Raw genomic sequence first — 14,807 nt, 5'->3', positions numbered from 1 at the left:
TGAAACATTAAATTGTTAATAAATTGGGTTTTTTTCAGATTTTTCTTTCTGTTTATAAGTGGTATGAAAAACTGGAGTAGGCTTTTATCCATTAGTATTGCACCTTGCAGATATGTCTCTTCTGACCCTGACATACATCAACCATGTCAGTGAGCCTGACCATCCGATCCCGTTTGTCGCCATTTAGGGCAATCATGGGTTGCTGAAGACTTATTCTACCCCGGATCTTCACGGGGAGACAATCATGGGTTGCTGAAGACCTATTCCTCCCCGGATCTTCACGGGGAGACAAGCATGGGTTGCTGAAGACCTATTCTACCCCGGATCTCCACGGGGAGACAAGCATGGAATGCTGAAGAACTATTCTACCCCGGATCTTCACCGGGAGACAAGCATGGGCTGCTGAAGACCTATTCTACCCCGGGTCCTTTACTCAAGTAATGAGAAGGGTTTATGCTGCTGTGAATAGTATATCGGTTGCGTAGCCTCGTGTGAAGACCCCCTCTTACCTCTCCACCCCTCCTTGCAGTTGCAGGAACCAGTGATTGGGTCACAAGACGCCGTATGTGAAGAACTACAGGCACACGACTGGCGGCAGCTGAATCCAAATGTACCCTCCTGTAAACATAGCAATAATCATGAACATGCGATAAGCTCTTATCAGAAATTAAACATAGTCAACGATCGTTCATTCCAAACGCTGCCTAATCCCAAACCGAGATTTATAGTCTGGCTCACGTTTTTGTTTCTACACGTCATAAATGGTTGTTATAAACGTTAGAAAGAAGAAAAACGAGAATTCCAGTGTGACGTGTGGGTCAGGTGCTCCGTTAGATCTTCCAGTCTTTGTGTATCGCTTGATGGATTCCTTTAATATCTACAGTCACGGTTATCAGGAACGTGATACTTTGACAGTTTGACGAGTGTGTTGGGGGTAGGGGAGTGTGTGTGTTGGGGGGGGGGGGGGGGGTGAGTTGAGGGGGGCTGGTGATGCAGGTCTTGACTTGACTGAATCACACGAGCACGGACTATTGTCCCCCACGAATCCTGGGTTCGAACCCACGGTCATAGGATCCTATTTGTGGCAAAGGGACGAAGCACGGCACAATGAATTGCCTGTCAAGAAACTATCACAGAACTTCGTCGCGTTTTGACTGGTGTTCCTTCGTGGTTAAATGTTGTTTTCTTTGACTGAGTCGGAGGTCTGTGTATTCGTCTTCAGCAACCCATGCTTGCCGTAAAAAACCGACGATGCTTGTCATAATTGGCGACTAATGGGATCGGGTGGTCAGACTCACTGATTTGGTTGATGCATGTCATCGTGTAGCGAAGCTACAGATCGATGAAGTCAATCACTGGATTGTCTGGTCCAGACTCGAAAGATAGCCGAAAGATTACTACGTGTGACGTTAAACAACAAATACACAAGAAAACAAACCTGACATGGTAGTTCACACCTGGCGCCCCGGTAACCACGGGAACAAATGCACGTGCCGTTGCCTGGGTTACATTCGGCGTTGTTGAGACATGAACACGTTTGGCTGCAGTTTTCGCCGAACTTGTCAACAGGGCAGCGGTCTTGACATATGATTCCCGTCCAACCTGTCAACACAGTGACACTGTTTGAATTCATACGAAGGTGCCAACACAAGTACACAAACCAGTGGTTCGTAGAGTGAGCACTTATCACTACGTCATGCATCATTTGTGCGTGCGTGCGTGCGTGCGTGCGTGCGTGCGTGCGTGCGTGTATGTGTTAATGTGTGTGTATGTGTGTATACGCGCTTGTACTACCCAGGACTAATGCCGGTTTTGAAGTGCTATCCAACTGAGACACCATGCCGCAGTTTAACAGGAATACCCCACTCAGACACAGTATACTGACTCCGAGTCGACAAGTCCTTGTTTTAGCCCCTTAATGCCAAGCACCAGACAGGGTAACAACAAGTACCATCTTTTAACGTCTTTTGGTAACGTCTTTTGGTCGAACCCCGGACATTCCGCTCTTCGGGCGGAACCTACCACTAGACCACGGTGGCGGTCGTTTGGTCTGCAGGAGACATGGTCATAAATTATTTCTCACCTCTTGTGCATATACACTGGCCGTTGTGTGCAAGACACCTCTTAGCGTTGATACACGAGCACTGCTGCAGACAATTGAAGCCCCACATGCCCGCCTCGCATGGAACATCACACCTTAAGGAAAACACAAGTTATATACTCGCATATAAAATCTTAAAGGGCAAGTTAAGTAAAAAAAAATATTGAGAGTTTCTAGTGAATATCAGTTTTCCTGGATACATTAGTTACTTGCCGAGAGTAAAAAAGTCATATAATAGGTAAAAAATTGTTTCAATGTCCAAGTGAAAGTGCTGAAATCACACGCTCCTTAATCGGCTTCCAAAACAAACCTATTTTGGGGCATGGCCTAAATCGTGGCCCAATCGTCATGATCGTTGAAATTGCGCCGCGCGTCAAACACAGGGAACCTGTTTTAACCTCCAGTCAGGGGATTCCCGTACTGGTGGATTATCGTTGGGGGGACGATTTCGCCTGTCCTTTTTTTCTGTCTGTTTAGGCTTTTTCCATTTTTTAATATATAATTTTGGTGAAGCTTTTGTGATTAAGTATGCCCTAAAGTATTAAATCTGCAAAGTTGTTATGCTGCCTTTATTTGCCTTTAAACACAGTTTGAAAAGTCAGGGTTTATTTTATGGTGAGGTGTGTTGTTTTCAAACGATACTATCAGATACGTACTTAGAACCTTTAAATCCTGACGGACATTGGCATGCACCGGTTACTCGGTCACAGCCAGCGTTGTTTGCGCATGCGCATCGTTTGGAGCATCCATCACCGAAGTACAAGAGGGGGCATGGGTTGGTGCAGTTCCCACCTGTCCATCCCGTCTTACAGTGGCACGTTCCAGTACTTGCATCACATTCCCGGGTATTTGCCTGCTCGCACGTGCAGACGCCGTTACAGTTCTGGCCGTAGCGATTATAGGAGCATGCTGAGAACACAAGGAATGTTTTAATGTTTTAATGAGGGAGGGGAGGGAAGGGTGAGGGGAGGGAAGGGTGAGGGGAGGGAGGGGAGGGAGGAGATGGAGGGAGGGGGAGGAGATGGAGGGACAGAGGGAGGGGAGGAGATGGAGGGAGGGGAGGAGATGGAGGGAGGGGAGGAGATGGAGGGACAGAAGGAGGGTGAGAGGTAGTGAGGGAGGGGAGGGGAGGGAGGAGGGGAGGGAGGAGGGGAGGGAGGAGGGGAGGGAGGGGAGGGAGGGGGGGAGGGAGGGGGGGAGGGAGAGAGGGAGGGAGGGAGGGAGGGGAGAGAGGGAGGGGAGGGAGGGGAGGGGAGGGAGGGGAGGGGAGGGAGGGGAGGGAGGGGAGGGAGGGGAGGGAGGGGAGGGAGGGGAGGGGAGGGGAGGGAGGGGAGGGGGGGGAGGGGAGGGAGGGGAGGGAGGGGAGGGGAGGGAGAGAGGGAGAGAGGGGAGGGAGAGAGGGGAGGGACAGAGGGGGAGGGACAGAGGGGGAGGGACGGAAGAGAGTAGGAGGGGAAAGAGGGGATGGACAGGGAGGGACAGAGGGTGTGGGGGAGAGAGTGGAAGGGTGAGCTCGAGGGAGGTTGAATAAGGGGTAGGGAGGGGGAGGGTTGAGGGAGGGAGGCAACGTGAGGGACTGACGTTCACGTTTTATTTAGTCATGGTAGAATGGAGATAAACATACTGGGTGACTGAATTTTGAACCGAACGCGCATCTTGATACATGATGGATCACAGGATCTTTGGATGATAGGATCGTCATCACATAAGTAATAAAAGTTAAGACCCCCTAATGTAAGCATTTTCAAGAGCTTGGCCCGGTCCAGGAGGGGTGATCCAGTAACCCGATCATCTATACTACTAATAATGTCAATAATATAACCACTGATAACCACTCCTCTATGGAGTTATGAGAGACTATCATATAATTGTATAATAAACTAAGATATTCGTAACATATGCATTCAGTTGAATATAAATTTACAGGAGGGCATGTTAAAAGTTATACACAGATACTAAAAAGTTACATAAAATTTGTGTGCACAAGGTTTGAGATAATAATGAAACATTCCTCATTTAATTACTATCTGGCCAAATCTGTTTAAAAGGTGTAAATTACATACGGTTAAGGACAAAAGAAAATAACTTGATTGATTAATATTGAAGGGAGCGATGGATGATGGGACAGAACTTCCGAAACGATGCCATTGGTTCCATCTTTCCGTGCCAAAGTCAAGTTTCCACCCTGCCGAACTAGGCTGGAATTCTGCAGTTACATTTTGGCTGGACTATCGAGTTTATGCAGAGTCCAATCAAAATCGCGAATCAAAATAGACATCCGGTTCGTAAACAACATAATTTCAACCTACAGTTTTCGGTCGACTGCAGAGTTTGTAAAGCATGTGTACTGCAACTGATCGATCAGATCGTGTTGACTGTGCGTCGCCATTTTGTTTGTAGAGAATGCAAGTGATATGAGAAATGGAATCTGATTGGTCAAATAGAGGGACACAGAAGGGACATAACTCGTAATAGCCACCACCAGTGGCGCTACGATCGAGCCTGGTAATTCCAGCCAAGTTTGGCAAGGGTGGAAACTTGATTTTATGGTCAGTTAACGCCCTTGCCTCGGGAAGATGTTGGCAGAGGGTATTAATAATAATACAATGCATCATTGAACATGATTCTGACACCAAATCAAAGCGGAACTGAGACTCACCTCGCCTCTGACACTGTTGCCCGGTGTAGCCATGAGGACAGATGCAGGCCCCCGTGAAAGGGGAACAGGTGGCGCCGTGAAGACAATTACAGGTAGACGTACAGTTCGCTCCGTAATAACCCGGCTCGCACTGACCGTCACATCTGAAATACATTACAGGTGGGGTAACTGTATTAAATATTCTTCAGAAGTGAAATGGGGTTAAACGTCGCGTCCAAGAATACCGTACTCATGCAGTGGCGTGCATGCACGTGTGTGTGTGTGTGTGTGTGTGTGTGTGTGTGTGTGTGTGTGTGTGTGTGTGTGTGTGTGTGTGTGTGTGTGTGGCTGCTTGTACTTGTCTGAACTTATGTCGGTTTTACAGAGCTAGCTAAGAGATACCATGCCGCAGTTTAACATGAATAACCAACTTAGACACAGTATACTGAATCCGAGCCGACCAGTCCTTATCTTTTAAATACCGTCGGCCAGGCAGGGTAACAACAAGTACCATTTTTTAACCTATTTGGGTATGACGCGACCGGTGATCAAATCTCGGACCTTTCGCTTTCCGGGGAGATGCTCTATCACTAAAGCCCGGGAGCGGTCAAATATATAAAATTTAAAGGAGAGTTATTTCCCTGGCTCAACAAACGCACCTACAATGCCAACATTGTGGGTATTTCAAAGATTCCAAAACTGCTCTGTGAATTCTACATTTTTTTCACAGTGCAACATCCATTTATGTCAAAACTGTTTAAGCATTTTTCGGGTCATTGTTATACAAATAAGAGGATTGAGTCTATTTCAAAATGCCATTGTGAAATATTACTCATTTACAGAGGAAGAGAATATATAATTAATATGTCTGAACCTTAATATAAACTATTGTTACTGACATTATAATATTACTTATTAATGATTTTCATGATAAAAAATATATTATATTCTGTAACCATAACACCCACCTTTCTCCCAGATAGCCGTCCCCGCATCGACACGTGCCGCTTACACTGTCGCATGTGGCGTTGTTGTAGCAGTTGCAATGCCTGGCACAGTTCGGCCCGTACTTCAAGTGACCACACGGGATATTGCACTTGGAGCCCTGTGGAAACACCTACATGTATTGTCCATCTCCCAACAAGAAGTGAACACGTGGGTTTCTGAAATCCACTACCAGGCAAATGAAACTACAAACTTGAAAATTGGATTTGACAAAAAAATTACATGTTTTCAGCCTGAAAGCAGTCACTGAAACAATGCAGTCTTCTGATTCAAAACATAGCTTTGATACCCGTGCATCTCCTAATTTTTTTGTTTCAATTTTGGCCACCATGGGTGTATACTTTCTTTTGCCCGGCATTTCAGATATAAAGGAGACCCGTAAAACCGTCTAATATGATTAGTATTCAGATCTATGAATAAAGAATCAAAGTGACAATGTATTAACAAGACTGTGTGACAAGAGGGATGACTTCCAAATTGTCATCTTTACCTTGATTTCGAGCAATATTCCAGCAGCTCCAACTTTAGGTGTCTACATTTCACAACTTTTGAGATACAAATGCTCTTTCTACGAATATATCAAAGAGAGCCACTCGCTCACACAGTGTTTGTTCAGGGTTACAAGATTTAAGGCATCAGTAAAGCTTTCAAAAGGTTTATGTGGAGGATATTTCCAAATTTGACTAATCAGTGTTTGTTTGTTTGTTTGTTTGTTGTTTTACGCCGCACTCGGCACTATTCCAGCTGCATGACGGCGGTCTGTAAATAATCGATTCTGGACTAGACAATCCAGGGATTTACATCATGAGCATGGATCCACGCAATTGGGATACGATGACATCAACCATCAACCAAGCCAGCAAGCATATGGAGTTATGAGTGAGTGAGTGAGTATGGTTTTACGTCACTTTTAGCAATATTCCAGCAATATCACTGCGGAGGACACCAGAAATAGGCTTCACACATTGTACCCATGTCGGGAATCGAACCTGGGTCTTCGGCGTGACGAGCGAACGCTTTAACCGCCCCTATGGAGTTATGAGAGACTATCATATAAGTGTATGATAAAGTAAGATATTCGTAACACATATATTCAGTTAAATAAACATGTACAGGAAGACATGTAAAAAGTTATACATAGACACTAAAAACTTCGCTTAATTGGGATACGATGACATGCATCAACCAAGTCAGCGAGCCTGACCATCTGATCCCGTGAGTCGCCTCTTACCACAAGCATGGTCGCCTTTTACGGCAAGCAAGGGTTGCTGAAGACCTATCCTATCCCGATCTTCATGGGTCGCACCAGTACGTGAATGTGGCATTAAAAGCCGTTATTACTGAATCCCCCGTCTTCTTTAAGGCACACTTCCGTCGCTTACCGTCCACCCAGCCGTACACTGGCAACTGCCGTCAATGTTGCTGCAAAGAGCCCCGTTCTGACAGTCGCATGTTTGTTGACAGTCATCGCCATGGGTATTTGCCGGACATGTCAGGTGGCACCTGAAACGGACATGTACAAAACATTACTAAGTAAAACAACAAGGGCGCTTCATGGCAAACAGTGGACAAAGGTGTTTCAGTCGTGTGACGCCCCAATTAGCTGTGTAGTGTTGCGTCCCTTGGGTTCCTGGGTTCGATACCAAGATTCTTTTTCTCGGTTTGTCAGCACCAAAGTGGTAAACCCTAATCCCTGCGTCACTTCGGGCTTTTGTCCTCAGCCCCAGGGATTAAGGGTGTGAACAGATCCCACGCCATGTGTGACAATCTTCTGGTAAGAGGCGACTAAAGGGATCAGTTGGTGAAGCTCTCTGCCTTTGTTGATGCAAGTCATGGTTTCCCAAATTGCTTTCATATATTCTCTTGATGTCAATCACTGGATTGTTTGCTGCATACTCGATTATTAACAAACCGCTGTTTTAAAACTGGAAATATTGCTGAATGCGACGTTAAACAAACAACAAACAAAACTAGTTTTCCTCCCACTTAAAATGACACGCCATTACATAACTGTAATCCCCTGATGAAGGAGTATGTACATACTCCGAAACGTTGTGTCCCTCGTAATAAAGAAGTTGACATCCACAATTCTCTTCCTTATGTGTATCACTTCTAAATGCCTTTCAAAGACTTGAAATACTGTTTGACCATTCAGAAAGTGAATTGTACGTCATTACGAATATGAACTTCCTGTAAGATGTCAACAGACAAGCATGTGACCGGAAACCAAAGGTTTTTTAACTTGACATGAATACAATCTGAAAATATGTTATTACTAGTTCAAGGGGCAGTCGGGTAGCCTAGTGGTTAAAGCGTTCGCTCGTCACGCCGAAGACCTGGGTTCGATTCCCGACATGGGTACAATGTGTGAAGCCCATTCCTGGTGTCCCCCGCCGTGATATTGCTGGAATATTGCTAAAGCGGCGTAAAACCATACTCACTCACTCACTCGCTATTACTCGTTCAATCTAGGAAATGTGTCATTTGTCCAGTATACATGTGTGCAACCTACACAGCTCACTTCGTACGCAAATGACTTCGCGACGATTTCGCTTAAAGCTTTGAAGAAAAATATAAATAAATCTTGAAAAACCAGTTGGTGCAGAATTTCTGCCCAGGCTAACATTATGTCAACTCACAAGTTTCCGATAAAGCCAGCCGGGCATTGACACGCGCCATTCACGTGATCACAGGTGGCGCCATTGTGACATGCGCAGTGCATCTGGCAGTTCCTGCCGTATGTCCCTTGTGCACACTTTGTCTGACAATGCTCGCCGGTCCACCCTGTTTAAAACGCAAAATAAGAAAAATGTAAACTCTCTGAACACGTTAGGTCAATTTTCAGCCAATCCTGGGGTCTGTTCAATATAACGGCACTGTATCTGAATGGGGTATCCATGTTAAGACCGCCTCCGTGGTCTAGTGGTATAGCGTTTGCCAGGAGAGCGGAACATCCGGGGTTCGATCCCCGGGCGCGTCATACCAAAGAACGTTTAAAGATGGTACTTGTTGTTACACTGCCTGGCGCTCGGCATTAAAGGACTGGTCGGCTTGGAGTCAGCATGCTGTGTCTGAGTGGGGTTTTCAATTTAAAATGAAGCATTGTTTCGCAGTGCACTGGCATTATAAAATCAGAAATCGTCCGAACTAGTACAAGCAGCCACAGACATACACGTGCATGCACGTCGCTTTATAAGTGCAGTAATCTTGAACGTTAACCCCCATTTCACCTCGACTCGCCAATGTTAAACAGCGCCATGTTATGTCAGTTAGCTCTATTAAAACCGGTATCAGTTTGGACTAGAAAAATACATTTCGCACGGGGTAGCCATCACTTCTGTTCTTTGAAAGTAAGGCCTGGTGTACCCGCTAACAGGGTGTGTGTTTTTTTCATTTTATACTTTACTGATGTTAAATCGATATATTTTTTAACTAGGCGGCAGAATTACCTGGTGCGCATGTGCAGATGCCTGATCTTGGGTCGCACGTGCCGTGGCCGCTACAGTCACACACCAAGTTGCAGTTCTCGCCCCAGCTGCCGACGGCACAATCTGAAATAAGTATTAATGAATGGACAATATCATAATAATAACATGCATTTTACATACATGCACATTAATTAATGTTTACATTTGGTGGAATAAAGTATACTATTTGTCAGCCATCTCGGAGACATTTCTAACTGGTCAGTCATTCGCCGCTAGTAGTTGTTTCTTGTGTAACGGTGCACTCAGCAATATTCCAGCTATATGACGGCGGCTTTGATAATCGAGTCTGGACCAGACAATCCAGTGATTAATATTCTGAAACATGATCGTACGACAAAAACAGTAGGAGTAAAGCAAGAGTTAGGTGACAGTAATGTAGCAGTAAAGTAACAGTAAAATAGCTGTAAAGTAGTAAAGTAACAATGACAGTAGTAATGTAGTAGTAAAACATAATTAATGTACTATTAAAGTAAATTAACAGTAAAGTAATTCAAATGCAGTAGTAAAGAAATAGTAATGTAGCAGTAATGTAAAGTAATGTAGTAGTAAAGTAAAGTAATGTAGCAATACAGTAAAGTAATGTTGTAGTAAAGTAATAGTAATGTAGCAGTAAAGTAAACTTATGTAGCAGTAAAGTAACGTAGCAGTAAAGTAACAGTAATTTAGTTGTAAAGCAGCTTAAAGTTTTAATTCAGCAATAATAGTAGTGGTAGTAGTAGTGGTAGTAGTAGTAGTAGTAGTAGTAGTAGTAGTGGTAGTAGTAGTAGTAGTAGTAGTAGTAGTAGTAGTAGTAGTGGTAGTAGTAGTAGTAGTGGTAGTAGTAGTAGTAGTAGTAGTAGTAGTAGTGGTAGTAGTAGTAGTAGTAGTAGTAGTAGTGGTAGTAGTAGTAGTGGTAGTAGTAGTAGTAGTAGTAGTAGTGGTAGTAGTAGTAGTAGTAGTACATGTAGTAGTAGTAGTAGTTAAGAGTTGTAAGTTAGCACTGCAGCAGCATTAGGTCGAGGCTATTTCCTGTGTCGAGTGAAATATCATGTTTCTCTCATCGATTGACGAAGGGAAAGGAGATATTTTCACCTGTGGCTACGTCGCTGGTGAAAATATCTCCTTTTCACCCGTCGCGAGATGAGAGAAACATGATACTTGACGAGGCACATGGAATATCCTATTTATTAAACTCTTTTTGTGCCGTTTTCTACCGGAAAAATATATTATTTAATTACAAATGTAAAACCCTGAAACGTAAATTCTCTCTACCTAAGACACAGGGACGGGGCACCACCCCTTAAATTTGCGACTGAAAAAGTAGTTTCCTGTTTGCAAAATCATAAATATATGTAAACAAAAGTAAGAAAATTTATTTAGGGTCGCTAAAATTCTGTATCATTCATATACAGATATGATTATATGCAAAATCAACTCTAACAAAAAATATTCTTGAAAACTTCGAAGTGCTGTTTGAAGCGAAAGAATACACGCTGGTCAAGTAACAAAAATGGCGCTCTTAGGAAGAGTTAAGTGAGAAATGTACAGTTTATAACGGAACATTTTCAAGAGAATACAACAAGACCAGATCTACGCGATGGTTGACTCTTACAACAAGCATAGTACAATACAAGTATTACTAAAGTAGCAGTAAGGACACAATAAAGTAGTAAAGCAAAAGTAAAGTAGTAAAACAATAGTAAAGTAGTAAAACCAAAGTAAAGTAGTAAAACAATAGTAATGTACTTACACAATAGTAAAGTAGTAAAACCAAAGTAAAGTAGTAGAACCAAAGTAAAGTAGTAAAACAATAGTAATCTACTTAAACAATAGTAAAGTAGTAAAACAATAGTAAAGTAGTAAAACAACAGTTAAAGAAGTTGGGCAAAAGTAAAGTAGTAAAGCAATAGTGAAGTAGTAAAACTATAGTAAAGTGTAAAACATTAGTAAAGTAGCAGTAAAGTAGAAGTAAAACAGAAGTAATTAAATTGTAAAATAGTAGTTATATAGTAGCAATTAGTAGCAGAGAGGTAGTGAGAAAAAACAATAGTTAAGGGGTAGTAAGGTAGCAGTAAGGTAGTGGCGAGGTAGCGGTAAATAGAGGTAATGTAGCGGTATTGTAGCAGTAAAGTAGAAGAATAAATCAAGTGATGATAAACGGTAATTGGACGAGGGGTATTCGCAGCTTAGTCAGGCAGCCCCCCTCGGTATAAACGTTGAATGGAGACCTAGCGCCACCTACTGGAAGAACAACTTGTTCCTCTCCACCCGGCATCACAGTGACAGATGTTGATGGCGATGCACCGCCCGTGATCGCAGCCTTGTTGGCAAACAGCTGAAAACGAAGATCATTTTAGAAGCCGAAACAACTGCAATATGAGCGTTCGTGGTTCAAAAGGCCACATGCTAAACCCCAGCGCCCATCCACCCTCCTGTTTATTCAAATTTTACACCATTTAAAAGTGTATTTTGTTAATCAGTCGGTCAAAGGAAGCCCAAGAACTTTCAATGTCGAATTACTGTAAGACACTGTGGTACGTGTAAATGTAAATCAACACCTTTGTGTCGAAGTTGAAGTTACCTTCGTAAATAATCGAGTTATCCGAGGTTCGACACAACCGCAATATGATTAATAAAAAAGGAATACGCAGGGACCAAAGTTTTACTTCGAGACAACCGAAAGTTCGACACATCAAAGTTCGACACAACAGTGCTTGGCTGTATGTAGGTACGAGATATCAACACGGGTGTTACGAAGGTGAATTACTTTTGTATAGAATCACCGGGAACTGAATGTCTGTTCAACCTTCTGGTCGTGTTTGAAATTAAGCCGAATGAGAGGCGTGAAGATGGACAACAACTTTGAAGTAACGAAACGAAAACAAGGGAGACAAATCATAAAACTCACGAACGCAAGAGTTGTCTTTCTCTTTGTACCCTTGGCAACATACAGGCACTTTCCTGATTTTCTGTACAGATACCTTCTTATACTTGATCGTTATCTCGGTGCTGAAAATAGAAACATGTACAAGGTTTATTTGCCTTCGCACGATTTCGTTGAGTGAGTGAGTGAGTGAGTTGGGTTTAACGCCGCTTTTAACAGTGTTCCAGTTATATCGCGGCGTGTCAGCTTGATGTAGGAGGAAAGCCCTCAGGTCTCAGACGTTTACCATTTCGGTGAAACCCACGAGCACGGGTATGGTGCTGACAAACCTAGAAACATAATCGGGGTGAACCGGGATTCGAACCCACGATCATAGGTTTCTGGCATGCCCAAGGGACGCAACTCTGCACAGCGAATCGCGGCGCCTTTGACGACTGGACCACCCGTGCCCCCTAATACATGTATGAATCAATGACTACCTTTAAACTGGATCACTTACTGGCACACTTCACATCTAGGGGGGAAGGCCAGACACCAGGTGTGGGTACAGATTCGGTGAGGAACGTCGATTTTCTGGATCTCGTATACGATTACACTGCAAACAAAGAGTGATTGAATGTTTTTTACGCAACAATCTGCAATATACTACCTGCATCATGGCGGACTGGAAATAACCTTGGATAATAATAATTCTTCATTTGCTTGAATGAACCAACATTGATCAATTAATCCGCGCCGTCGGTTCCGATGACACACAGTTAATGAGTGAGTTTGTTTAACGCCGCTATATAACAGTATACACCAAGGATAATTTTGTAACAGTGCACATCAAGGGTAACATTATAACAGTGCACATCAAGGGTAATTTTTGTAACAGTACACATCAAGGGTAATTTTATAACAGTGCACATCAAGGGTGATTTAGTAACAGTGCACATCAAGGGTAATTTTGTAACAGTGCACATCAAGGGTGATTTTGTAACAGTGCACATCCAGGGTAATTTTATAACAGTGCACATCAAGGGTGATTTTGTAACAGTGCACATCCAGGGTAATTTTATAACAGTGCACATCAAGGGTGATTTTGTAACAGTGCACATCCAGGGTAATTTTGTAACAGTACACATGAAGGATAATTTTGTAACAGTGCACATCCAGGGAAATTTTATAACAGTGCACATCAAGGGTGATTTTGTAACAGTGCACATCAATGGTAATTCTGTAACAGTACACCTGAAGGGTAATTTTGTAACAGTACATATCAAGGGTAACTTTATAACAGTACACATGAAGGGTAACTTTATAACAGTACACATGAAGGGTAACTTTATAACAGTACACATGAAGGGTAACTTTATAACAGTACACCTGAAGGGTAATTTTGTAACAGTACATATCAAGGGTAACTTTATAACAGTACACATCAAGGGTAACTTTATAACAGTACACATCAAGGGTAACTTTATAACAGTACACATCAAAGGTCATCTCACCTGAGAGAGTGAGTGAGTGAGTTTTGATGGACGCCGCTTTGAACACTATTGTGGCATGCCAGCTTTATGTGGGAGAAAAGATCGGAGTGACGCAGGTCTTAGGCATTTACCGTTTTGGTGAAACCCATCACGAGTTGCCCAGCATCAAGAACCTCAATAAGAGCGGATTTGGGACTCGCACTCACAATCATAGGACACCTAAGGGGCGTAACTCTGAGCAGCGAATTGCAGCGCTTTAAATGATAAGCCATCTGAGCAACGTTAAACCAAACTCACTCATTCCTACGCTAACCCCAGTTACGTAATCTGTAAATAACCCTGTTCTAACTACAAACTGTGCGAGGAGTTTTCGATCATAAATCAAGGAAACTAAATGAGTAAATTGTGCTGCAATATTCCAGCAACATCGCAACATGGTCAGGCACAAAGTAGATATGTTGGGGACCCCTTGCCTTATTGAAACGCCGTACAATGCTCACAATGACCACGTTTGATCACAATAAACATGATGTTTTTTGGTAAGCCAAAAGACAGCTGCTTTCATGACAAAACTACTGTCTGTTTGCTGTTTAACGCCGCACTCAGCAATATTTCAACTAAATGACGGCGGTCTGTAAATAAACGAGTCTGGACCAGACATTCCAGTGACTGACATCATGAGCATCCATCCACACTATTGGGATCGATGACATGCATCAACCAAGTCAGCGAGCTTGACCACCCGATCCCGTTGGCCTCTTACTGCAAGCATAGTCACCTTTTACGGCAAGCATGGGTCGCGGAAGACCTATTCCAACCCGGGTCTTCACGTGTCATCAGGTTTATGAGTCAGATAAAACACACTTTCCCTCGGGTTTGGTAAAAAATATCGGGGTCGGGACAGTCCAAGTCCCTCATGTTTACATTTTCAACCAAACTTTCGGGAGCGTGTTTCACCCTTTATCAACGTACAAAATGGCCTTTAGATGACAAGGCCGTCATGCTTCTGGGCGTTTTATACCAATGAAGCATGCTATTAACTTCGAGTCTCACCTTTCTGGCCTCTCGCACACATTCGTTTCCCCGAGCCTGAGAACCGCTGAAGCCCCGGTTACACAAAGCAGACAAATCGCAAGCAACTGCATCTCATCAGCTTTCTGTAAGCAAAAAATACTTATAATGAAGACACAATGTCTATATACTGCAGTTAAACAGCTTTACCCTAATTACATTAAACTAC

The 14,807-nt window shown here is 43.3% G+C and overlaps 1 protein-coding gene across 1 annotated transcript in view; it reads right to left on the bottom strand.

Annotated features, from left to right (window-relative positions):
* Positions 1–14,807, bottom strand: part of LOC139461198 (multiple epidermal growth factor-like domains protein 10) — a 58,847-nt gene that overhangs the window by 20,558 nt on the left and 23,482 nt on the right. Inside the window, exons 2-14 of the mRNA XM_071242791.1 lie at positions 14,621–14,724; positions 12,595–12,690; positions 12,120–12,220; positions 11,454–11,546; positions 9,194–9,295; positions 8,384–8,528; positions 7,127–7,247; positions 5,708–5,844; positions 4,761–4,903; positions 2,758–3,010; positions 2,084–2,196; positions 1,439–1,602; positions 510–618 (exon numbers count right to left, since the gene is read on the bottom strand). Of these exons, the coding sequence (XP_071098892.1) occupies positions 510–618; positions 1,439–1,602; positions 2,084–2,196; positions 2,758–3,010; positions 4,761–4,903; positions 5,708–5,844; positions 7,127–7,247; positions 8,384–8,528; positions 9,194–9,295; positions 11,454–11,546; positions 12,120–12,220; positions 12,595–12,690; positions 14,621–14,712 (1,669 nt within the window). The 5' untranslated portion in view covers positions 14,713–14,724. The remainder of the gene's footprint in view (positions 1–509; positions 619–1,438; positions 1,603–2,083; positions 2,197–2,757; positions 3,011–4,760; positions 4,904–5,707; positions 5,845–7,126; positions 7,248–8,383; positions 8,529–9,193; positions 9,296–11,453; positions 11,547–12,119; positions 12,221–12,594; positions 12,691–14,620; positions 14,725–14,807) is intronic.

The sequence above is a fragment of the Haliotis cracherodii genome, unplaced genomic scaffold (genome assembly GCF_022045235.1).
Source record: "Haliotis cracherodii isolate W230 unplaced genomic scaffold, xgHalCrac1.p SCAF_14, whole genome shotgun sequence".
Classification (NCBI taxonomy): domain Eukaryota; kingdom Metazoa; phylum Mollusca; class Gastropoda; order Lepetellida; family Haliotidae; genus Haliotis; species Haliotis cracherodii.
The sequence above is the reverse complement of the archived record's forward strand: the minus strand, read 5'-3'. Positions and strand labels throughout refer to the sequence as shown.